The 27,027-nt window shown below is 41.4% G+C and overlaps 1 protein-coding gene across 2 annotated transcripts in view; it reads left to right on the top strand.

Annotated features, from left to right (window-relative positions):
- The window catches only part of LOC5566229 (rab11 family-interacting protein 5), an 83,028-nt gene extending 57,034 nt beyond the window's left edge, over positions 1–25,994 (top strand). The window contains exons 3-5 of one of the 2 annotated variants that reach the window (XM_021838783.1): positions 8,730–10,301; positions 24,802–24,838; positions 25,047–25,994. In XM_021838783.1, coding sequence (XP_021694475.1) covers positions 8,730–10,301; positions 24,802–24,832 — 1,603 coding nt within the window. In that variant the 3' untranslated portion in view covers positions 24,833–24,838; positions 25,047–25,994. The remainder of the gene's footprint in view (positions 1–8,729; positions 10,302–24,801; positions 24,839–25,046) is intronic. The other variant, XM_021838784.1, reaches the window with a different exon arrangement.
- The last annotated feature ends 1,033 nt before the right edge of the window (positions 25,995–27,027 follow it).

Below are 27,027 nucleotides of genomic sequence, written 5' to 3'. Positions count from 1 at the left end.
ACGCAGCGTCTGTGACGGTAGAACAAGACAGCTTACTGTGCGTATATGATGAAGGTCGAGAATAGACTCGCTATTCTTCGCAGCAATTTTCAACTGTACTCGCTGCGAATTAGATTCCTCTCGAGAGACGTTCCCCGTCCAATGCAACGTTAATGGTTCGGTTGGTCCATGTGCACCTACCTGTTTGGCCACTGCGTCTTCGATGAGGGTTTCTGACGAGCCTTCGTCGATGAAGGCGAAGATCAAAAGCTTTTGGCCCTTCCCGTGCAACACCACTGGGACTATCCGGAACATACAGAATTGCCCAGCTGACAGATGGCTAGCAGACATTCCAGATTGTGAATTCGCAATCGCACCATGGAGAAGCGTGTGATGTTTGTGACGGCAACCTTCGGCTTCACAACCTTTCCATGACTGACATGGCCATTTACCGTGGCTGTTAAGGCAAGTGCGGCAGAGGCTTCTCTGCTCCACCAGTTTCCATCGTTCGTCTGTGCTCAGAGACTTGAATCGATTGCATTCCACCAGTCTATGCCCTTCTCGGTTGCAACAAGCACACGGTTTAGCTGGTTTTCCGATCTTGATGACGGAGGTAGTTGGTGTTGAAGCGGCTACGAGTCCAGTGGAATGAGTTTGTATGACTCCTTTGTTTCTAGCTCTTGATCGGTCGTTTTTACCGGAACGGTCGAGAGAAGGAAGTTCGTATGAAACTTGGCTGGCTGTAGTCACCATTCCAGACATAAAATCCCCAAAGGATTGTAGAGTAGCTACCGGAAGACGAGACTTATACACTGCCCACTCCATTCTCATCGTGCCCGGTAATTTTTCTACCAACTCCTGCATGAGAGCAGGGTTTGAGAGATGCACATTCTGGCCTGCGGCAACAAGGTGATCCACCAACGGCTGCACTGCTATACCGAATTCTATTACCGTTTCCAGTCGATCGTACCGTGGAGTCGGAACTTGGTGATTTTTTTCCAGTAAGGACCGGATCAGCAGCTCGGGTCTACCGTACAGAGTGCGCAAAGTTTGAACAACGTGTGGCACACTGGAGGGAAGAAGAAGCTTGCTACGTACGGATTCCAGCGCATTGCCTTCAAGACATTTCTTGAGGCGGATAAGATTTTCTACGTCGGAATATCCGCACGCTAACGTTGACTGCTCGAAAATCGTGATAAAGAGTGGCCAGTCCTCCGGACGACCACTTAATTTGGGCAAATCTTTCCCTAGGACTTGCCTCGCTGCTAACTGGTTAGTGTCCAGTACTGCTGGGACTGCGGACGATGCGGGTGCTTGCGAATAAGGATGCGATTGACCGATTTCGTTGCCTGTTGGAGCGATCATCGACGGATAGGGTTGCTGATTCAGCGCCGACATCAATGCGGTTGGTTGAACGAGAGGTGGAAAAACGCTTCGTACCGGCTGAGACACATGTACGGTAGCTGTTGAAACGGGTATCAGCGGAGACTGCGACGAATGGGCCGTAATAGGCGGCGTGTGAAGCATGGGAACGTTGGATTGAACTGCTGGCGGAAAGGTGGGAAATCTCGCCGGCGGCATGGAACAGTTCGGCACAGTTGCAAAAACGGACATCTGACCGGGAACTGACGAACTAGGGTAGGTGTACCAGTTATGGCCATAGTGGTTCCCTATTTCGCCATACGTGATATCTTGAATGCCTTCACATTTTGAAAAATCTTTTGTGTTTTAGCAGTAAAATAAAGGATAAATCTTGATGTTTAAATATTCAAAAAGATTAAAAATGTAAAAGTTATCCAAATTTTGCATATGGCCAAATAGGGAACCACTATGGCCATAACTGGTACACTTTCCCTAATTGCATTTGGTTGTTGCATTGATGTGCTGGCAGCTGTTTGTGTCAGCGTGGGGAACGGCATACTTGGCTGAACGTGTGCCTCGGAGTGTGGTGGAAGGTCCTCTTGTTTGGCCAGCCACGATGTCACTTTCTCGATCGAATCTACGTTCGAACCGGACTTGCTGCTGCATTCGGACATCTGCTTTAAAAGTTCGTTCTTCTTTTCCATCGATTGCTGCCTCATAACTTTACCACAGACAAACAGACGTCACACTCTCATCATTGTCCATCGACCACCTTTTTAACGGTCGATTCAAAAATATGGTAGGTGGCCAATCCGCCACCCGCAGCGCTCGCATTGTTTTTGTTCGCGTTTGACGTTTGCACACTACCGCCATCTGTTGGCCCGTCGGCCAAATATAATAATTTTAGCATTGGGCGCACATGTCCTCGTGACTATGATTTTGACCGAGATTTGTTCTAAGTGTTACGTCTGTTTGTCTGTGACTTTACGCTTCTCTAAGATCTCTTTCTCCTCTCGTAAAGCTTCCTTTTCTCCTCTAGATGCCGTTGGGCCGCTTCCATTTCACGCTTCTTCAATTCCTCTTCCGCCTCTAGATCCTGCTTCTGCTGTAATTCCTGCTCCGCAATAAGTTTCATTTGCGCTTCCAGCATGGCCATCCGAGTAGCGGAACTCGCGCTGGAAGGCGCTGGGTTTGCTTTCGTGCCTGCCTTTTTCGACGATGTCCTCGACGACTTCTTGTCATTCTTCTCCGGCGGTTTCAACGACTCTTTGGCTTTAGTACCGGTTTTCTTAGGCTTGCACATACAGCATACATACGGGTGATCCTTTATGCTTCCGTCGACGCCAGCGCAGTTGAAATGCTCCCACTCTTGGCATATATCGCATGCGACCATCTGTTCGTCTGCGGAGTCGGGTCGTTGGCATCTCTTGCAATTAAATCCGGTGACGTTAGATACGACCCTTCCTAATTTCAAACAGTACACCAAATATCTTAAAGATTTTGTGGAGTTAGATTCACCAAGTCTCAATAGCAAACACGAGGTTGTGGTATGTGCGCTTTAAGCTAAAAATAAATTGTATTTAGTCATAGGGATTGCATATAACTCAAGAAGGCTTACATATTTGGTGTACTGTTTGAAATTTGGAAGGGTCGTATCTAACGACTACAGACTAATTTCAGTTGATTTCTGTAAATACAATATCTTAGCTTCTAAACAAGTTTGCATGTAGTTCATCGTACTCACTTCGTTTATATGGAAACAATTTGTTTGAATAATGTAAGCTAGGTTTAAGTTTTACCGTAAGATAGGTTTAAGAACTGTAAATAGTAGATATATAATTATTGAATTCTATTTAGGTTATCAAATTCACTTTACGTTATCAAATAATTTTGCTCACTTCAATTGTGCACGATATTCTTGCTGATACACTTCTCTTTTGTATCTCTACAGTGATTCTGCTAGTCATCAACCGTCAATCGTGTACAGATGAAAAGTGGATCTGTTGTTCGGTGGCAGTGTCGCCATAGTGATGGGTCTTGTCGTTACAATACCATACTCTGATAAAATTTTGTAATGCTACATTGGAAATAAATTTTACCATTTGTAAATTTTAACAATCAGAGATAGTATCTCTCAATATTCTACATTTATGGTATAACTTTTATATGATTTGCTAGTCCCCAACGTGTACATTTGTTCAAAAAATGTTGTGTTCCATGGTGAGTTGGAGTTTCTGGGTCAAATCCTATCCCAAAAGGCCGTAAACTTAAAATCGAAATAACTGGAAGGCAAAACGTCAGCAGGTATAATTAAAAAAAAACTGAATAGCAAAATTACCAAAAGATTTGTACCGAAATGCGGAAACACTATGCTGAAAACAATGTTTCCTTCGCGTTCATTTTTTCAGCTCCTTTGGGTTCAAATTTTTGAACTGATCAATGTTCAAGCCTACTTGATCCCTCGTTCAAAAATTTGAACTGTAACGCAAACTGAACGCGTTCAAATGCAACACTGTCTCTAGCAACTAAACAAACCTCATAACTCAACCGAATTATACACAGTTAAAAATAATGAAGATTACACGTCATGTAAACTTCATTCATGCGATGTAAACATGACGTCATGTAAATTCAAGTCTGGAATCATGTAAATTTGGGTTATATGTCATGTAATCACACAGAATCCTGCTGAATTACATGACATATAAATGAAGTTTACATGACATATCATGTAAATATCCATTATATACCACGCTCCAATTATGTGCATTATATGTCTCAGAAATTCACACGTTTCGTTCGAACTGTGTAGTACAAATTTTGCGTTTAGTATCATACAGGCGTATCTGCTGTGAACGATTTTTCTTCATCGGCTTTCTTTTTGGATTAGTACCCGAAATTCATTGATGGGACATTTCGCGTACGGACGTTTGGCATAATGAAAATTATAAGCCTTCTTTCAAAAGCCTGTTATATGCCTTCTTTATATGCTTGTTGTTTTATGGAACTGCTTTAGCAAAACATCCATTATGCGAAACGTCTTTATGGTCAACCAATAATTATAGTAGCGGTGAGTCTTAACCCTCTAATACCCAAATTTTTATTTTCGATCTAAATACCATTTTAGGTATCTAAAATCGTTCTAAACACGCTTCGGGCAATGATTTATTTTTATTCGCAAAACTATGAATTTTGGTTTTTAATTTTTTATATTTTTTATTTTTAAACATCCCTACCCTTTTTCATTTTTTCTTGAAGCCTCTTCTAGTTACTGATTTTTGGCAACAATAAAAATTTAAATTTTTACGGTACTTTTAAAAATATTAAATTTTTAATATTTTTCTGGAAATATTTTTATTTTCCGTGCAATTAACAGAAAATCAGGCTTGAAATTATTTTAATACCACCAAGCTTTTCTTTTGTGATAGGTTGATCGTGGAAACATATAAAAGGTACGATTTTTTATATTGAGCTTGAGCTTGAGCTTGATTGGCCGCCCGTGGTTGCTACTCCAGTATCGCCAGATCAGCTGCACTTACACAAGGAACCAATCAGATGACTGCTTGGGGCTAACAGACACCCTCAGTGTATAAGTGCTGGTGATCTTCTACTTTTAGGCGACAATGGTGCCTGCCACGTCAGAATGCACACGAAAAAAAAATGTGCGGTAAAAACTACCATTTTAGGGGGTTAACTTAAGCGCTCACACCGGCAATTTTCAGCAGACCAGAAATGCACTTTCTGAAATGGAATGGTGTTTGTATGTCACGAAATGGCTTCCGAACGGGTCAACTGATTTAAATGATTATATTTCCGTTTTGTTCGTCAAGTGTTCCGACGTGTTTGTGAGTATAAAAATCCCAGGATATTCACCGGGAAAGTCGGAAAAACGAGCGTGAAAGGAACTGTCATATTGTATGGGACGATTCATCACGTTTTTCAACAGCCTACTTGATGGCAAGACGAAGTTTGCCGGGACCACTAGTATAAGAATACAATTTTTCAAACAATTTTCAAAAATACAAAAAAAGTTTCAAAAGTCATAAAAAACGTTTCTTATATGCGTGTTGTGAGTCAAGGTTTAAGCCAAAAATAAAATCATTTTGATTTCCGAGCTACGAAAAAATACATAAAATTCCAAAGTGTACCCCGTCTAAAGGCGGGGTTGGGTATTAGAGGGTTAACTTCACAGGCACAGTTTGCGATCGAAAAAAAAAGAAAGTTCACAGATAAATCATCAGCTTGTGTAGAATTCAAACCCAATCAAATGTTATGGTAGATAGATTAGTAGGTAACCAACACGGCTACAGAAAAAATATGATTTTCCGGTATCAAAAACTGGAAGTTAGTTCTATTTAAAACTGCACCCCTCTGAATTCTATTACCCCGAATACCATGAACCTGAAGACTACAACCCCGAGTTCCAGATCCTGGAATGGCATTACTTCGAATTCAATTATCACGGAGCAATGTCATGCAAGGTAATTAAAAATTCGGGACAAGGAAGACATGTAAAATTAAGCTCTGCAAGTGTTATGATTTTAAAAACAATGAATCCAAACATTACCGAATATTTCTTACTTTTCTCAAACGTATTTCAAGCATTGAGGCTTACTCTTTACGAGTTGGCTTGACAATGGGTTGATTGATTGATACAATTCTTTCACTATTGTATTTATCCAGGATTCTTACGTGTTTGTGAGATCGAAAAGGAAGGGCAAGACACAGGTACAATTATAGATTTGTGAAAAATCTAATTGTTGTTTTGTATGCTACTAATGATCACAAAAGTATTGATAGTGATCTAGAGTGCCATAGTTTGGCCAATAGTGCATTACTCAGCAATTGAGGTTTAAGTTCTGGGGCAGTACAAAATTATCCAGAACAGCCGTTAGCTAGCTAGGTTATAACAATATTTTATGACCAATAATAACAATACAAAATTGGCTCCGTAATGCCTTGTATCGCTTGAGCCTATGAAAAATCAGTCAATTGTGAAAGACTTTGACATTACATTTACATGCCATGTGACATTGAAAACATTTGAACATGCTTACCGGTATTAAAATACCTAATCAATCTTTTTAAATTTAGTGATTTTAATAATTACACTTCGAAAAGGGCGTAACTTAAAATTTCGACGATCTGCTAATTTAAAACTCTGCCCAGAGGTAACAAATAACTAAAAACATCTACTTTGAACCAAATGTTGGTGGTTAATTTATTCTGATAATAACGGCCAATAAAAATCCGTCTAAATATCTCAGATTTCCTTGGATTTTGTGGACTTATACAATCAAAAGGGCGTAGCTACAAAACGAGCCCTACGTTTTTTTTTTATTTTGCCTACACATGCAGCTTAGCTATAGAATACGACTGGTGATTTGATGGAGATGGAGATTTTTTTCTGATAAAAACGGTCAGGGGAGCACCGTAGTGTATTTAATTATTGCTTCTACTTATAATGTCTGAAGTATTTTTTCTAAGTTTTATCGTATGACACATTTTGGTATCTTATTCCAGGAATATTAAGTAGGAGATCCGCAACTCCACTGATTCGTAATAGCTTTCTACATACGACAAATAGATGGGTCTTAGTGCCTTCTTACTCTCTTATACTTTTTCAACCGTAGTACTAACCATACAGCTTCAAAAAGGCACGTAAAGGCGTTACTGATCGACATGAGCTAAGGAGGTTATGATCTTTACTTCAAGCCGATTAGGCGAACTTAAGATATTTTCATTTTGCAGCATTTAGTGAGGCAATAAGAGCGCAAGTCAATCCAAAGCCTATGTATATCCATGTACACCCGATTCTGTTTTTGCACGGATTTTTTTTACACGGCCGTGCAAAAAAAGTTTCCACACAATTTTTTTCCACCAAAACCTTATTTTTGCATGAAACGTCGAGAAACGGTGTTACTTTTTTTGCACGGTTTTTGAAATTTTGAACTGAAAACTTTTTTTGCACGGTACGCATCCCCCGTGCAAAAACAGAATCGGGTGTATATGTATATGCAAAGCAAGTCAATCCAATGATAGGAGGGGTAATGCCTGAATAGTCTATGCTGGCCACACAGACAATATGGGAGAGGGAAAATAGGATGGTGTAATACCCAACACCATAAATGAATGGAATGGACTTCACACAATAATGCTAATATTGCTGCAGAATGTAATGAATTGGTAGGTCAAACAATTCTATTTATTATTTTAGATCCTACGAACTAAGTAATTTAATGTTCAATAGCATTTTCAATAATGAAAATAAACCAATATTTAAAAAAATTGTCGTTTAAGGACTTTGATGTTAAATTAATGTAAAAAAGAATCGAAGTCAAAGCTCAACTCCTCAAAAATACAAACTCATTGGTTGTCTTCCAAACTTTGTCAAATATAGGAAATTGATGGTATTCAACTTATTACTGCAGTGAAGCTGCTATCCATGCATCAATAATCTTATTCTATTTATTAAATGAAAACTAATATCAAGGCCAAAATTCCCAGTGAGTGAGGTCTTTTATAGTATTACAATACTCAACCAGTTTTGCTATTGCCAGGTAGCTCTTGATCTGCTGAACAACTTTGCGGAAGCCACCAGCCTTCAGGATCTTAAGATATAGAAGATTGAAGATAATTTGTAACTAGCGCCACCTAGCGGAGAAATTCTCAACTAGTTTTGGTATTGCCAGATAACTCTTGATCTGCTGAACAACTCTGCCGAAGTCACCAACCTTCTAGCTAATCTAGGTCTTGAGATATACGTTTAGTGTGTTTTTGGCTTGTGAAAATTTAATATTAAAAAGTGTAGTTGTGAAAAGTATGTCTGCTGGATGAAGGTTAAATACACAAACCATCGTTACTTGAGATTACGTCACCTCGTCATAGAACTGCATTTTGTCTTATCATTTAAGTGGATGCTACTGATCTTCCTTTGCTCTCATCCGCAACCCGGTGCACGCGCCCTATTGGGTCTCGAAAAACTTAGTAGTATATGGGAATGTCATAGAAGATTACAAACCGTCTATGGCATTCCCATATACTACTCCACATTGCACGTTCAAGGATCTAATTGTGCTCATAATTCACCTTCAGTTTTTAATCTACACACCAGCTTGAAATTATATTTACCCGGAGTATAGAAAACTTCGAAGAATAATCGCTGTATTATGCAGAAGTTTGACCACAATCATTAAATCAGAAGTTAAATACATGACTATTATAATAAAAACTTGAAAAACATTGAATTTCTAATCAACACTACAAAATACAGCGATCAAATGTCTAAAATTATCGTTCCCTTGAAAATATACTCCCAAGCCCAGGGAGGCGGACATACCTATTTTTTTAATTTTCTGAATTCTAAACATCTACCTCAACCGTTTCAGGCAAATCCCATCGCAAGGCAATCGGGCGGAGCTGGTTCTCACAGCCCTCCACCACAACACGTTGGGAATCGATGAGTTCCTGGGGCAGGTTGTGCTTCCCCTCAACGAGATGGACGTGTACGAACGGCCACGCTCCCGATGGTTCAAGCTGCAGAGTAAACCGGGCAAGGAGAAGAAGAAGGAACGCGGGGAGCTGGAAGTTCGGATAGCTTTCACCGTCAAGGCTGGCTCGTTGACGGATCTTAGCAAAAAAGAGAAGAACAAGAGTTCCATCAGCAATCTGGCGTCCAACGTTGGAGGTTCCTTGCTTAGTATTGGTGCTATTGAGAAGCGGAAGAGTCTTAAGAAGTTTGCCAAATCCTTGGGTTCAAAGGTTCACATAAGTGGGATTGGGAAAAAGAAAAATAAGGATATCGACCCGGCAGCTGATGATGGGTCTTTTACGGGCAGCTATTCAAGTATCGGTACTCCCAGTGGATTACAGTCCAGACAATCACGTCAAACCTTCGGAGACGCGGATCCCGGTGTGATCAGCGAAGACGAAGATGAATTTGTATTTGACAATCTCTCACATAAAAGCTCGGGAAGCTCGTTGAACATTCGCGCCCAAAGCGGTGCAGGACACATGTTGCCAAAATCCACAACACAATCAAGCGCTTCAACGCCAGACGAGACGAGGAAGCATAAATCGGTTACATTGCCTCCGTCGAAACCGCCGAGGTTACTGTCGGAAAATGACCCCGAAGCAGCCCCTCCAGCCAAGGTCGACGAATGGGAACAGAAGCTTTACGGTAAACACTTAGACATCGGTAGCACAGATTCACTGAAAAGAAGATCTTGGGAAAGTTCACGCGTAATGCTCTCCGTGCAACAGGAGGAAGATGAAGACCAACATCAGAAGAAAGCACCTCAAGAGGCACCACCTCCGGTACCAACGTCAGTAACTGCTCCGACTTCTCCAATGCTCACTGATAAGTCCAGTAAGGAAGACTCGGAAGGATACGATAAACCGAAACCTCTCCCCCGGGTCGGATCACAGGACATCAGCAAGGTTAGTGATAAGTTGATTATCAACAACGCTCCCATAACCAGTAACAGCATGAGCAACAGTCGCAAATCGATCAACCAACCTTCCCCGAAGTTGGAGAAACAAGATAGCAGTTCGTTCACGAAAAAGCTGAAACACTTCATCAAGGACCACCGAGCGGAATCGATGGAGAACCTTTCCGGCAGCAGGAAGCAACTGAATGGTACAAAGCACCACGTGAATGAGCGGATCATAATCGGGGGCGAGAACGGCAGCAACGGAACGGGCGATTTGCCAATGGCGTTCCTGACGGCGCGACAGAGCAAACTGGTCACGGAGGTGTCGCCGGAGATTCTCGCCAAGTACGAGGGCAAGACGCGCGAGGACATGATGAAGATTGCCCACAATCTGGAGAACGAGGTCAGCTACCAGAAGCAGAAGGTGAAGGAGCTGGAGGACTACCTGGACAGTTTGCTGCTCAAGGTGATGGAATGCCAACCGCGGATACTGCAGAATCCGTACCAGAAGGCGAACCCTACCAAGAGGTGAGTTGCATGGGACGGTTGGTTCCTTTTTGGGGAGAGTGTGTTTGTTTGGTTGAGGGAGTGTGATTCTCTTTTTTTCTTGACCCCACAGATATATAACATATACAGTCGAAGCTTGTTATAACGACATCGCAAGGGACCGTCGTAATAGAGAAAAGTCGTTGTAGAGAATGATTATAACACTGAAATATACTTCAAGAGACGTAATAACGAGCTTCGACTGTAGCTTTAATGCAGTGTTCTTATAAGCATGTCTAAAGTTATTAATTGATAAGATTTCTATTGCTTACAAACGCATGCGTATGTATTTGTAATTACTGAAATCCAGGGGCAAATTGATCACTTTTCCACAACTTTTTGTCATAGTTTCCTTTGGAATTCAAAAATTTAAAAAAATATTTCGGTAAAATCAGTACTTCATTAATCTCTATCAGTTTATGTGATCGATTTTTTATGAAATAAAATTAAACATTTCATAAAATTAGTTTTAATATAAAAAATTGAAAATGACACATTGGGGCGAAATTGATTACTATATAATAATGCATATTTTAGAATGTAAAATTTCCCTATCTACTAAATTTGGATCTCCTGAACTGATGTCTAAATTTGTACAACTCATATATATCATCATTTTATTGGAAAATTAAACTTTGTAAATCTGCATAATACGCCTAAATTTATGCAATTTCCCTTGAAATAAGCACGTTATTCAACAATAAACGGTTTTTACAAGCAAAAAAACTATTCTTGTAATGCTGTACGATTTCAGAAATGAGTTCAGCAGTTCACACTGAAGCTTACACAACATTTTTAACACTCAAAGTTTGCATGCAGGCTTAGCACCAGTGGATTGTTTAGTACCGACGTTTCCAACAGTATTGCTAACACCTTCGAAAACTGTAAATATTTCTATGCAAAACTGACCTGAATAAAAAAAAATAGTTTAAAACCATCATTAGACATCTATAAAGTAGAAAACATTGAATGTCTGTGATGGCAACGAAGTAAAAAGCATCCTTGAAAGGAAATGCTTTTTGGTACCGACCTGATCAAATTTACCCTAGTGATCAATTTGCCCCCAGATTACGGTACTATGCCTAGAAAGTCGATAAAACGGAAATGGAATCTGTCATCTCTGAATTGTAATCTGAGCTAACTAAGATGCAGGTTTTGTTTGAAGATGTTGAAAAGTCAAGCTATCCCATGACTGCTAGCATGATTCTTTCTAGAGACTTGGCCACTATTGTAATGCAAGCCTCCAAAAAAATCTCTGGTAAATACAAGTGTTTTTATTTAATAAGCTTTTTTTTTGCTTTTCGTCGACAGTGGTACAAATTCTGTTCTCATAGCTGTTTTTTATCTAGGATTCCATCTCTTACAGGGCACCCTTATATTGAATTCGCCTTCTTTCGGGCTATTTGAACACGTCACAAACAATGTGCTTTCTCCGAGTATTCAATTGTTATACCTTTGTAAGGTTCCACTCAATTGGCTTAGGGCCTTTTAAGGCGAAGTAGGCCGTCATTGAAATTTGTACGCGTCGTTGATGATTGCTGCTAATTCATCTCACGATTTCGAATTAAAGAAAATCAGTTGGTTTTGTACTGACACAGCTGAAAAAGTATCAGCATACTTTATGCATGTTAGCGCGTACAGTGATACTTTTTCAAGTCAATATAAACTATCAAAACTGAGTTTTATCACTTTGAAATGCAAGCTGAAAAGTCATCATTGTTGCCAAAACGAATGACGGGCTACTTAGCCTTAACATTGTTTAGTGATTTAACGCAAATGGACTAACATTCAACAATCAACAAAAAAAAATGTAACAGGGTTATGCCGTTTCCAGCGGTCCTCTCCGCAAAAGCGATCGCTTTCGTACAACGCGTAAAAGTAATCACGTAACGGAAGGGAAGGAAGCCAGCCCCGAAGCAAGCTGCGTCGGCCGAAGTGGACGAGAGGAGATCCAAGACTATTCGTACGCAGTGGTAATAATTTTAGTAAGTTGAGGCGGCTACGACAGTTGGCCCTGACTGCTTCACAGTGGGGCTTGAAGGTAAGGCCACGATCGAAGACCTTTTGCTTTTGCTGTCTCACGAACAGGGATAGCTTGGTTATTGATGACGATCCACTGACCCTATGCCATGCCTGGATGAGCATATGTGGCACCGAATGCTCTTTGAAGCCACCATAGAAAAATCAACGGAGTCAGCCCATTTGCCTACTCGAAAGACGGCTGCTTGGTCTTTTCTGCGTGTAGCTGCGATTGTCCGTCCAGACACTACTATTAGTATATCGTTCGCGTATACAAATATTTGGACTACGGTAGGGAGATCTTAGAAAACGCCGTCCATCATAACCAAGAACAGGATTACCGATATCCTTGCGGAACACCAGTATTCTTCTTAAAGGATGCAGACTTTGTGTCTCCTATGACTAACCTGAAGCAACGGTTTGTCAGAAAATTTCGGATAAAATGCAGAATATGACTGGAAAGGCCTCAGCTGACCAGCTTTTCTAGGACGAAAGGCGTCCAAGTCCGTCGAAAGGCAGCAAGTGAGGGAAATTGGTCGGTAGCTTGCTGATTCTCGCATTTGATTTGCGGGTTTCGGGATAGTTTAGAGCGTATTGCAGTTCTCCTACCTGCTTGGTTGATGGAAAGTTGGATGTTGCTCTCAGGTACATTGAAGTTGACTATGTCATCGGTCGCTCCGGATCGTAGCTGTTAAAGTGAAGATGAATCGAAGCCAAACCTTAAATTTTCAAGAGCACAAATCTAAAGAACCAAACATCCGTTTAAGCTGAAAACTTAATCGATCGGTCACATTCTGGTGGTGACCAATCGATTAAGTTTTCAGCTCAAACTAGTGGTTGGTTCTCCAGATTTGTGCTCTTGAAAATTTGAGATATGGCTTCGATTCATCTTCACCTTAAAGGCAGAAAAATTGGCGAAGTATTTGCCAAGACCATTCGTTACAGCCGTTGGTTCCGTAGTAAGGTTTCCATCGATAATGAGTGTGGGTGGAGCGGCGATTCGTTTGCCACTAAGGGCATCAAAGATCGGCTGTTGTTTGTGTAGCGTTAATCATCGAAACTTCAAAAGCAGTTTTTTTGTTCAAAACTAAAAATTATTCGATGAAAATGTGTTCACTGTGTTTCGGTTGGGGAATAGAATACAGTGAACACATTTTCCTGTTAATTTTCTTGATTTTGAACGAAAAAACTGCTTTTGAAAATTCCAAAATCAATGACGGATCCTGCCCCCTTAAGGATGATCAAGCTCCATTCTTTTGACGACATGAAGCGCTTTTCTGCGGGCTTTGCTAGCTTTTTTATATCTGGAGACCACCAACGGAATGCCTTCCGGCCAGGCTTATTGCTTGTTTTCGGGATTGGAACATTTGCCGCTTAGGTGAGGACGGTGGAGAACTCGGATTTGAGTGCGGAAACCTTTATGTTGTTATTGTAAGCGGCCCAGTCTGCCTGGTCATACAACTAGTGGGATCGTCTAGTTGTGATGGGAGACTCAGCGGCTACCGAGATTTGTATAGGATGGTGATCGCTTCCGTAAGAGGCAGCATTAGCATACCGCTGGACTCCCAGTGAATCATGTATCGTATAAGAATGTCCATCCAAAATCACATATTCATGCGTCCAAAATCAGAATCACACAAGATGACATATTAAGCGTTATCAATGTCAATACAAGTTGTATATAAATCCCCAATACGATTCATAAACGACAATCTGTGTTGACAACAAAACATGTCGTAAATAGTGCAACATAGAATTGCGTTATGTCATATAAACTGACAGATCATATATCAATCCAGAAAGCATCGTATGAAATCGCAATAACTTAGCAAAAATTGCCATCCAAATTTGGCATATGCTGACGATGGGCCTCAAAGAACAACAAAGTATGTGTCGCTGTACATGAAACATATATTAATATTGTCAAATAAAAAAGATAATGTTATGTTACCCTTGGTGGTACAGTGGTCAGGTGCCTGATTCCTGATCCAGAGGTCCCGCGTTCGAGACTCGCTGGAAACATTTTTTTTATTTTCATCCAAATTTTGTGGCATCGTATACCTGATCGCAGAAAGTCCGAAAAAGTCGTGCCAAGTACGCATGTAGCCTCCACTTTGGTAGGTATATAGCCTTTTCGTGCATTCTATACGATTGAATTGATTCATATAGAATGATGTATAACAAAAGTTATACCAACCAAAATGTTGACTGGGCTCCCAACGGGGAACGGCTGAAACGTCGATTGCCGTTGAATAAAGAATAGCGATATCATTGTCTTCGAAGAAGTCAAGCAAACTATTGCCTCTAGCGTCTATACGAAAGCAATCCCAGGCAGGATGCTGTGCGTTGAGGTGACCGATGACCATTCTTGGTTCCGGGAGTTGAATGCATTTTTTTACCTCCCAGCGTGGATCAAGTACCTATATTCGCATATAGGTAGGTAGACGCAAGCTACAGATATTGGAATACTTTCCTGGAGCTTAACTCCGACTACTGGTAGTTCAGAATCGATGTTGAGAATGGCGAACGGAATCGATTTTAGCACTCCGAGAGCGACAGAGCGGCGGATATTGCCGATTCGCTTCAGAGTCCAAACGTATTTGCCACCGAGGAAGCGGTTGAGCTATTCGATTGTGATCCGGTTGATCTCAGTGGGTAGAGCAGTGGGTCGTTGCTTATCAGGATCTCAAGGTCGCCTAGCCTGCTGAAGAAGCCATTGATGTTCCACTGTAAGCAGAACTTTACCGGCTTTGGTAATGCTGGAACGGAGTAGCTACTATTGGCGAATGGAATTTGATAACGAATGTTATCATTCCACAAACAAGGCAGAGCGCTTCATATGGCAGGTCCGGGAGTTGAATCCACCATATGCAGGAGTGTCTCGGCGGCGGGAAAAAAGGGTTGACAGGATCCGATAGTCGACTTGTTCTGTCATCTGAATAGGATTGTTTGTTGGAGCTTGGAAGATTCCTTGCGTGAATGTAGCTTCGCTTCCCACGTCGTCTATTGGGGTAGCGGGTAGAGCCCGACGCGTCCCTAGTCCTTGAAAGTCTTGACTCGTCTTGAGTAGACTGGCCCAGCTTAGTATGGGAGAAAATTGAAGTTGTTTAATTCCACGGGGCACCCTCCAGAATTATACCTTAGAGTTAGGAGAAGACTTCCTGAAAGTTTCAGCTCATTTGGTCGTTCCATGAGCTGGCGCATTTGAATTGAGATTAATATGGGATTTTCAGCTCAAACATATGGGATTCAGCGCATCATCGAATGTTTGGTTCAGGAAAATCGTTGATCGCGTTCAATTGCACCCAGATTGTCAAAAACACTACTTGATACCATAGCAGACAATATTGTAGAAGCTTGTATCATGATTAAAATTGATAAAGTTGGTGTTTTAACTATTTGAAGCAGATTTGCTAAGCTCATGCTATACTGCTATGTATGTCCTCAACATAGCCACTAAGCGCATCATAGCCACCTATGACGCTGAGCGTGCTGCTACACAACGCGCATGCCTATATGTGACTGTACGGGAGGCTGATCTAAGCCTAACTTTCAATAACTGAAATGTTAATGAAAACGAGCTTAAACCTAGATACAACCTTCTGCAATTGTGTTCATTTGGGTATCAACTAGTGTATTTGTCATTCTGGGCTCAATTGAACGCGATCAACTAGTATACGGAACGAAACAGTGACATTGGGTCAATTCTCAATATATTTGGAACGAACATTCCCTACAAACTTCAAATTGAATGCGCCAGCTGGAGGAGCAACCAATCGAGTTGAAATTTTGTGAGCGCTTTTTTCTTACCCTAAGGCACATATCTAGGGGGTGCCCCGTTGAGTTTTAACAGATTTTGGTTTTAGGGCCAGTCTAGTCTTGAGTCTTGACTCCCACGTCGTTCAGGGTTGCAGGCGTAGGTATGAAACTTCCTTCTTAAGGTCTCCTCCAGCGCCGAGTGTTTTCCGCCAGTTCCGGTATGGGAGACGTCCACACTAACGGGACCAGGATAAGCGTTGGTTGATGTAGGCCATCAAAACCAGTTTCAGTCATTTTTGTTTCTGAATTGGTCAGTCCCATTGGTTTCTTACGGAAGTAACCAACTTAAGAATTTGCTGGCCAAATTAGATAGGTAGAGCAGTTAGAATTTGTAGAATAATAAATTGTTTCCAATATACTTTGAACAAATTCGTAAAACTTTGTTCAATCCACTATGGCTACAATTAGCGCTACAGCCAAAACCGGTGCTTCTACCCTACCATAAATCTTGGAAGAAATCTCAGGAATAATTCTTAAAAGCATCTCTTAACCACAAGACTCTAACTAAATGCTGCTAGAACAGCTGCTCCAATTGTCTTTCTATAAGTGAAGAAGAAGTGCATAGAGAAAATTCTGGCGGAACAGTTAAGGCATTTATTACGAAATGCACATAGAATTAGGAAACCACGTAGAAACTTATGAATGATTCTCGAAAAGGTTGAGTTTGTAATGGATTTTTTTTTCTGGAATAGGTATTGAAATTGTTTGTTTGTTTGTGCTCAAGATTACCCGAGTTTATTTTACTTCGTTTTTGCTCAGGATGTCCTCCAGTGATTCCAACAAATATTCCTCCTGATATTCTTAAAGGGATTCCTTTATTAACATCGTTAGGAGAGAATCCAAAACTCTTGTTGGTATTTTTTCTCAATGTTTCCAGTGATACATCCGGTTAGTCCTCCAGGAATACTAGAATTGCTTTAAGATTTCATCCAGAGATTTCTTATGGCCTGTAGGAATATTTCATGGTATTTTATTTATGATCACTTTCCCGTTTGTTATATATTCCCAAGGGATTATTCCAGATTTTCCCCAAAGAAAACCTTTAGAGATTGTTGGAGGATTGGCCAAAACGCTCTTCTGTTTCTTTCTGGCGCTCTGTCCCAACTCCTTAATTTGGAACATGCATACGACAGACAAACGAATGATTTTTAAATGATTGTTGAATTGTTGATTCCCTATTCATCCCTATACGTGTTTTTAGATATTACAAAAATACAGCGGTAAGACAAATCAATATGCCAGCAGTTGGAATCCTTAATTATTTAAGTTATTCGAATTGGATTTCAGAACAGTATTTTGTTTGAGATCTTTGCAGAAATATAACTGAACTATAATCTCGAATAGAGCTAAATGAGAGCAAATCTTTCTCCATTAGTCGAATTGAGTTGCTATCTGGAGCTTTTTTTTATTATCATGGATATATGATTGAGCTTTAAATTTGAGTGTTTTTACTTATATTACCGTTCTAACGGTTTTGGAACATTTTTCGCCATTTTCATTGAAAACCTTCTTCGTCATTGGTCCACTTCTAAATCACCACATAAAATGCTGAAAATTTGACAGAACACTATTTTCATCATAAGATTGTAAGGAAGATATTATTCTATCTCCCCAGTATGCACTTTGTTTAAAAATCTTATGAATTGAATGAGTGAAGCCGCCTCTAGTTGTGCGCATGAGATTTTCGAAGCAGATTTCTTATGAGTTTGCTTTCACGAGAGAGCTCATTGGAACATTGGAGCAATAACATAAATAGGGGGAGATCCCCCAGTGCCGGACAGCACCCAATACCGGACAAAGTCGAAACATTGAGAAATCATGGTCCAATCAAGATGGTGTATTAGTAGAAAACAAAGCTTTTATGTAGACTAATGTTTGCGTAGAATAACACATCCTTAACCTTCGGGCTGTCGCGCTGTTGTACTTTGTACAACAGTTGTGATTTATATGCTATCATTTTGTAACAAAGATATCTATCGACACCAAACCAAAATGTATTCCTCAAGAATCTTCTTAAGAACAATACTCGACAGTTTTTATTTACAGTATGACCCTTTATAATACGGTAAAATCAACAAATGTACATGGAAGTCGCATAATAATGAACGCACTATGTACGGCTCGAGGAAACCACAGTTTGAAATCGTCATATCTCGAAATCCAGATAATATAGAAACTTGGGGTCTTTAGTAAAGTTTTTCTGAAGGTGAAGCGCTATCTGATGGTACTTTATTTAATTCGGAATATAACCGCTAGATGGCACTAGTGGGCATGGAAGTTTTACTTTTGTTTTGCAGATTTTCCAGGATCCTGACCATTTAGAAGGATGTCGTCTTCGCCAAAGTTGTTTAGTAAGTTAAGGACTATCATTTTTCGAGCTAGTTGATTCAAAATTTTGCCACAAGGCGGCGCTAGTGAGCATGAAACTTTTGTTTGCAGATATCTCAGGAGCCTGACCACTTAGAAAGATGGTGTCTTCGGCAAAGTAGTTTGGTAGCTCAAGGACTATCATTATTTGAGCCAAAAAATACGATATTTTGCCATCAGGCGGCGCTAGTGAGCATGAAATTTTTGTTTGGCGGATACTGCAGGATCTTGACTTTTTAGACAGGCACCTTTGGCAAAGTTGTTCAGAAGCTCAGGGACTATCATTATATTAATAAATCTCTAACTTTAAGGAATAAACAAAGAAAAAATTTGAGCTACTGAACAACTCTGCCGAAGACACCATCTTTCTAAGTGATCAGGCTCCTGAGATATTTGCGAAACAAATGTTTTATGCTCACTAGCGCCACCTAGTGGCAACATTTTGAATCAACTAGCTCAAACAATGATAGTCCTTGAGTTACCGAACAACTTTTCCGAAGACGCCATCTTTCTAAGTGGTCAGGATCATGAGATCTGGGAAACAAAAGCTTAATGCTCACTAGCGCCGCCTAGTGGCAAAATCCCGAATTTCTTATCTATAATAATGATAGCCCATAAGCTACTGATCAACTTTGCCGAAGACGTCATCTATCTAAGTGGTCAGACTCCTGAGATATTCGCAAAACCAAGGGTGTTGTACAAAGTACAACGCGCGACTACTCGCGTTACAAAAATTCGCGCGACGACCGAAAGGTTAAAATATGCATGCCTTTTTTAAAAAGTAGAAAAGTTTGAAAATCTTTAAAAAATTGACGTGTTCACTTAATTTTGAGCCTATTTAGTAAATATTTTGAATATGAAAAAAATAGTTTGAATCCCGTAAGCATGATCGAAGATATTCCTAATTTGATAGTATGAATGTATTTTGTACCATAATTGAACTAAATATGGACAGATTACAATTTTGGTTAAGCACCTCCTGTCCCTCAGTTTCGGACAGCATGATTTGTTATATGATATCTTTGTAATTATTGCATCAGTGTCTCAGAATACCTTCATTTTTCATGGGTTCCATCGATCATGGTATCAAACATGCAATAAAACTAAGAAGAATGAACATTCAGAACATCATCGTAAAATGTGCTATTTTTCATCATATATGAAAGAGGTTTTTGATGGGCATCTTGCAAACTAAGAAAAACTCAAATTATTCTTGTAAATGTTGCAATTGCATTGAATTGGTAATTATAAACTATTCCTATAGTGTACACATTCAATGATGTTCAAATTTACAGAATTCGAGGCATTTCCAGATCGTGTCCGGTATTGGGTGCCACCTTTCGAGATCGATCAATTTGGTACTAAAATTCATCATCAAAATGCAGTGTCAAAATTCATATTTATATTTTCAAATTTATTTTTGTACACTATAAAAATAATAATATTTATCATAAATGGGTAACACGCCCATAAAATCAATATTTTTCGAATTATGAATTTAGTGGCTTAAGTGTCCGGTACTGGGGGATCTTCCCCTACCTTTTTCTACTATTGACATAATTGGTACTATAGCGATAATGACATCTTCTACCCTATATGTTTATACAAAAATCATAAGATTTTTTTTAACTTGACCTTCTCCTTTTTTTTCAAGTAGGTTGTTCTCCATGTCATGCCAAACAGGCAAGGGATACATAGGGTGTCCCAGAAAGTATGGACACGACTTCACCATTTCAAGACTAGTGAAGATAAAAATCTGATTTTTACACATTTGATTACTGTACCCAACAAGAGTAGATTATGATTTTTTAATAAATAATTCAATTAATAATGTGTTGATTACGTAACATTTCTTTGAAGTATCTCTTATCAGTCTTGCACAAATCGCGTTATTTTTGAGCGCCTTTGTTTTATAAAATTTGTTCTGTGTCATAAAGTGCGTATAATAAAAATCTGACAAAAATATATTTATCAGCGACGATATTATAATTGATCGGACTATCACTTATTCAGATTGAAATTTTAAATTTAAGCATGTAAAATTTGTATTGGAATTGAAAATCCTCTTCTAGCCATGGTCGATATGAAAATGGTCAAAAAACAAATCTTTATATTTACGTAAAAACATGAATAAATCAAAAATTAAAGTTGCCTATCCAAGAGAATAGGGATTAAACTTTCGTAAATCTGAAATGTACCTATTATTTTTATTATTATTTAAAGTACCTGATGAGTCATAACTTTGGCGCGGTAAATGGCTGGGCATGGCGTACCATTGGTACCTCGCGTACCTGCAGGAATAAAATAGACCCCTTTGTGCGGTCCTTAGCCTCTTGCCCAGCAACTCCTACCCCTACATCCTCGTGGTACTGGCCGGGGTACGAGTAACCTTGGGGAAGATCGGGTAACCAACCCCCGGTGGGAACTTTGGTCGTATGCTGACAGGGAAGGGGGGGTTTGCTTCTGCAAACCTGGAGCGTCTGTACTCCACGTTAGGAGCGGCTCACAACAGCGTCTGTTCCCCATGTCAGGGGCGGCTGATCATCGTCCGAGTGCCAGAGAAGGACTCTAAGCTAAACTGCGCACTATGGCCCTCCGAACATTTAGGGGGAATGGTCCTCCGGGGGTTGGTGTCAGGCCCTGTAAGCCAACCGTAAAAACACATCAGCACAGGAACGTCAACGAGAGAATACGGACCGGAACAATCGGCAAAGACCACAGCGACGAAAATGGACTAGCGATTGGAAACTCGGTACGTGGAACTGCAAATCTCTCAACTTCATTGGAAGTACTCGCATACTCTCCGATGTACTGAAGACCCGCGGTTTCGACATCGTAGCGCTGCAGGAGGTGTGCTGGACAGGAGCATTGGTGCGAACGTTTAGAGGTAATCATACCATCTACCAGAGCTGCGGCAACACACGCGAGCTGGGAACAGCTTTCATAGTGATGGGTGATATGCAAAGGCGCGTGATCGGGTGGTGGCCGATCAATGAACGAATGTGCAAGTTAAGAATCAAAGGCCGATTCTTTAACTTCAGCATAATCAACGTGCATAGCCCACACTCCGGAAGCACTGATGATGACAAGGACGCATTTTACGCGCAGCTCGAACGCGAGTACGACCGCTGCCCAAGCCACGACGTCAAGATCATCATAGGAGATTTGAACGCTCAGGTTGGCCAGGAGGAGGAGTTCAGACCGACGATTGGAAAGTTCAGCGCCCACCGGCTGACGAACGAGAACGGCCTACGACTGATAGATTTTGCCGCCTCCAAGAACATGGCCATTCGTAGCACCTATTTCCAGCACAGCCTCCCGTATCGGTACACCTGGAGATCACCCCAGCAGACAGAATCGCAAATCGACCACGTTTTGATCGATGGACGGCACTTCTCCGACATAACCGACGTCAGAACCTATCGTGGCGCCAACATTGACTCCGACCACTACCTGGTGATGGTGAAACTGCGCCCAAAACTATCCGTCATCAACAATGTACGGTACCGACGCCCGCCCCGGTACAATCTCGAGCGGCTGAAACAACCGGATGTCGCCAATGCGTACGCGCAGCATCTTGAGGCAGCGTTGCCGGATGAGGGCGAGCTCGATAGGGCCCCTCTTGAGGACTGCTGGAGGACAGTCAAAGCAGCCATTAACGACGCTGCCGAAAGCGTTGTCGGATATGTGGAACGGAGCTCAAGAAACGATTGGTTCGACGAGGAGTGCCAGGAGGTTTTAGAGGAGAAGAATGCAGCGCGGGCTGCAATGCTGCAGCATGGTACGCGGCAAAACGTGGAACGATACAGACTGAAACGGAAACAGCAAACCCGCCTATTCCGGGACAAAAAGCGCCGCCTGGAAGAGGTGGAATGCCAAGAGATGGAGTTGCTGTACCGTTCTCAAGAAACGCGGAAGTTCTATCAGAAGCTCAACACATCCCGCAAAGGCTTCGTGCCGCGAGCTGAGATGTGCCGGGATAAGGATGGGAGCATCTTGACGGACGGACGCGAGGTGATCGAAAGGTGGAAGCAGCACTACGATGAACACCTGAATGGCGCAGACAACACAGGCACAGAAGGTCAGGACAGCGAAGGCGATGGCTACGTCAGCACAGCGGACAGCGGAAATCAACCAGCTCCCACGATGGGGGAAGTTAAGGATGCCATTCAACAGCTCAAGAACAACAAAGCCGCTGGCAAGGATGGTATCGGAGCCGAACTCATCAAGATGGGCCCGGACAGGTTGGCCGCTTGTCTGCATCGGCTGATAGTCAGAATCTGGGAAATGGAACAGCTACCGGAGGAGTGGAAGCAAGGCGTTATATGCCCTATCTACAAAAAGGGCGACAAACTGGAGTGTGAAAATTATCGTGCAATCACCATCCTAAACGCCGCCTATAAAGTGCTATCCCAGATTCTCTTCCGTCGTCTATCACCTATAGCAAACGAGTTCGTGGGAAGTTATCAAGCAGGTTTCATCGACGGCCGCTCGACAACGGACCAGATCTTTTCCGTGCGGCAAATCCTCCAGAAATGCCGTGAGTACCAGGTCCCTACGCACCATTTGTTCATCGATTTCAAGGCGGCATACGATAGTATCGACCGCATAGAGCTATGGAAAATCATGGACGAGAACAGCTTTCCCGGGAAGCTCACAAGATTGATCAGAGCAACGATGGACGGTGTGCAAAACTGCGTTAAGATCTCGGGCGAACACTCCAGTTCGTTCGAGTCTCGGCGGGGACTACGACAGGGCGACGGACTTTCGTGCCTGTTGTTCAATATTGCGCTTGAAGGTGTCATGCGGAGAGCCGGACTTAACAGTCGAGGCACGATTTTCACGAGATCCGGACAATTTGTTTGCTTCGCGGACGACATGGATATTATTGGGAGAAAATTTGAAACGGTGGCAGATTTGTTCACCCGCCTGAAACGCGAAGCAACAAGAGTCGGGCTAATGGTGAATGCGTCGAAAACAAAGTACATGCTGGTTGGCGGAACTGAGCGCGACAGGGCCCGCCTAGGAAGCAGTGTTACGATAGACGGGGATACCTTCGAGGTGGTGGACGAGTTCGTCTACCTCGGATCCTTGTTGACGGCTGACAACAATGTTAGTCGGGAAATACGAAGGCGCATCATCAGCGGAAGTCGTGCCTACTATGGGCTCCAGAAGAAACTGCGGTCAAGAAAGATTCACCCCCGCACCAAATGCACGATGTACAAAACGCTCATAAGACCGGTAGTCCTCTATGGGCATGAGGCGTGGACTATGCTCGAGGAGGACTTGCAAGCTCTTGGGGTATTCGAACGCCGAGTGCTAAGGACGATCTTCGGCGGCGTGCAGGAGAACGGCGTGTGGCGGCGAAGGATGAACCACGAGCTCGCTCAACTCTACGGCGAACCCAGTATCGTGAAGGTAGCTAAAGCTGTAAGGATACGCTGGGCAGGGCATGTTGCAAGAATGCCGGACAACAACCCTGTAAAGATGGTGTTCGCCACGAATCCGGTCGGAACAAGAAGGCGTGGGGCGCAGCGAGCTAGGTGGATTGACCAGGTACACCAGGACCTGGAGAGCGTGGGTCACAGTCGAGGATGGAGAGAAGCGGCCATGAACCGAGGGAATCGGCGAAATATTGTTGGCGAGGCTTTATCAAGATAATTGATGTAAAGCCAAATAAGAAGAAGAAGAGTCATAACTTCGTGATGTTTTTTTTTTTTGTAAAACATCCTTATTACAATGTACTTGAACTCACCACGGCAAAATATTTTGATAAAAACATATTTAACTAGTTATTTTTCAACCAAAACAAAATGTAGGATCTGTGCTGACCACGTAAGAATTGATTTTCCTAAAAAAAAAATGTTCAATGTAAACGATCACTAAACCAAACAAATTTATCACAGATGCTGGTTGAAATAGTCTACAGAAAAATACAAAAATATAACAATATTTGATTGTTTGGAAAAGTACTATGATTTTCATTACCAAAGTCGTGCCTATACTTTCTGGAACACCCTATAATTCTGTTTATGCCAAATGACCGTTATTCCAAATGTCCATTATGCCAAATGACCTTATGCCAAACGACTTTATGCTGAATGGCTTTATGCCAAATGATCCGCTCCCCAAATGGTCAATTCGCCAAAAAAAAGAAACATGCCAAATGACCTTCTCTCTTGTTTTATCATACCCTTCAACCCTACCCTAATATGTTATGTATATATTTTATGTGTGTTATGATTTTAATTTTGAATTGCTTTTTTCTCGTTTTCAGCCTACTCAGAGCTAGCTATCTTAAGGAATAGAACGGGGTAATTTTTATGTACATAAACAACCGATTTCGCATCCTCATTTATTATCATCTGTTTTTAACATCGATTCACGAGAGATTATAAAGTCAATCTCAACATGTTCAGCACATCACACTTTCCAATTCTAACACTCCTCCAACATCTAGTCTATCAGTGTTGTAGCCTGCGTGACTTAAACCGGATTCACACCTCATTTCTCTACTTACAGTGGATGATTTGCCCTTCTTCCTTACAGCAGTTTGAGCCAGCAGCTGATGGAGTGCGTTTATCTGTAGTCTGAGTACCTTAAGTGGTGACCGTCGCGCTACACGCCCACACATTGTTAACGAATGTTAATCGTCCACTACTACCTATACTAACAACAGAACTGATTGTCATCGTGTCGCGGTAAGCATAGCCTTTGAAATTCCTTATTCTAAAATCCTACACCACTACTGTCTTAGGTTGTACAAGTGCTTTCCCTGATCGTTGAGTTTTTCTTTTAAATTTTAGACGAAAACTATGAAAAGACAATATTTCTTTATTATACAAGACATTCTTAAGAAAAAAACTCAGAAAAAAAAACAAATAGTAAAATTGTAAATTTCGAAGATTGTTTTTTTAATCAACACCTACCAATCACTTTTTTAAATGAATATATTTTTTACACTGTGCAACAATTATCCACTCTGTAATTGTTATATCGAATATACATACACGATAATATACACATTAAAAATAATAAGAGTAACCCGCCAGCTCAGTTGTGGCGTCATTCGAAAATTAGAAACTGAATCAAATCCCTCGTACCGCAGAAGGCCTTGTATTTATTGATGCCGCCCGAGATTGGTATCGTACTAAAATATACAAATCGTACCTTTAAAGCTGAATTGTATTGATGATTGATCTGGGTCCATAATCCGCACTTTATGTTCCCGTAAAGTTTCGCGAAGGAAAATTCTCAATCGGGGCGATGGTCGTGATGAACAACACTGGAATCATTCGCCTATTTTGTATGCCTATTGTGCGAGTCTTGACAGTGCAGACTAGATAACTTTATTACTGCTACTGAATGAAGGTACAGGTACACCAGACGCAGGCAATTATACACATTATTATATTGATTTAACAGTAAGTTCGGAAATACATTTATCTAGAGTTGAGTTATGAAGCAAAATAAAACGGTTGAGCGTTATTTATGATGACATTGTCCCTTTTTTTTACTTATTCATTTATTTACAAGGCTCAAGCGCCAGCAGGCATAACGGAGCCGAATTCATTTGAAATCTTTTTTACATTTCGTTTTGATTATTAATATCTAAGGTTAGCTTCGGGGAATCGTAAAACTCGCGGATAAGTCGAGATTAAGGAGAACAATATTTTAGGGAAGGATAGGATTGAGGGATCATTCCGTCAGCAGCGTGGTATTCTGGCATCTTTGCAGCTCGTCAAACTTCGAGTGGACAGAACGAAAACCTGTAACGACAAGCGACAAGCGAGTTTCGAGGGGGCACAAGGTGGAGGAACAAACGACAAGACGGAGGAATCAAATATGGATTTCGGCTTGCTTCGAAAATTTGTACACAAGCTCCATATACACAAGGTCCTGCTTACCCAACACATCTCTAATGTCTTCCTTTTCTGGTTTCCCTTGGGCTCTGAGAGATGCACTAAAAACAGATCTGACAAAGTCGTATTCGGGGTATTCCCACACCACGTGATTAATATCTTGATTGCCTGCATCACAGCTACAGTGATTGCTATTGGTGAGCCCTATTCGATGGAGATGCGAGCCTAGAGCGTAGTGATTGGACATCAGTCGACACATGACACCTTGATAAAGTCTCGACTGAGGTCCAACCCTTTAAACCATGGTTTCTTTGATACCTGTGGGAGAATGGAATGTAACCATCGGCCTAATTCTGCTGCATCCCATTTTTGTTGCCAACTGATCAAGGCTTACTGACGAGCAATTGAGAAAAAATCGTTGAAAGGATTTGTCTGTCATAAATATCGCCTTCCATAGCGCCCACCTTAGAAAGAGAGTCCGCTTTCTCATTGCCCGGAACGGAGCAATGAGATGGGACCCAAACCAAGGTGATGGTATATAATTGATTAGATAGAGCACTCAGTTTAGATCGTATTTCGCGGAGGAAATACGTGGAGTGCTTTACCGGCCTCATTGATCGAATAGCCTCTATGGAGCTGAG

Source organism: Aedes aegypti, chromosome 1 (assembly GCF_002204515.2).
Source record: "Aedes aegypti strain LVP_AGWG chromosome 1, AaegL5.0 Primary Assembly, whole genome shotgun sequence".
NCBI classification, from domain to species: Eukaryota; Metazoa; Arthropoda; class Insecta; order Diptera; family Culicidae; genus Aedes; species Aedes aegypti.
Note: the sequence above shows the minus strand (reverse complement) of the source record. Positions and strands in the feature narration are given on the sequence as shown.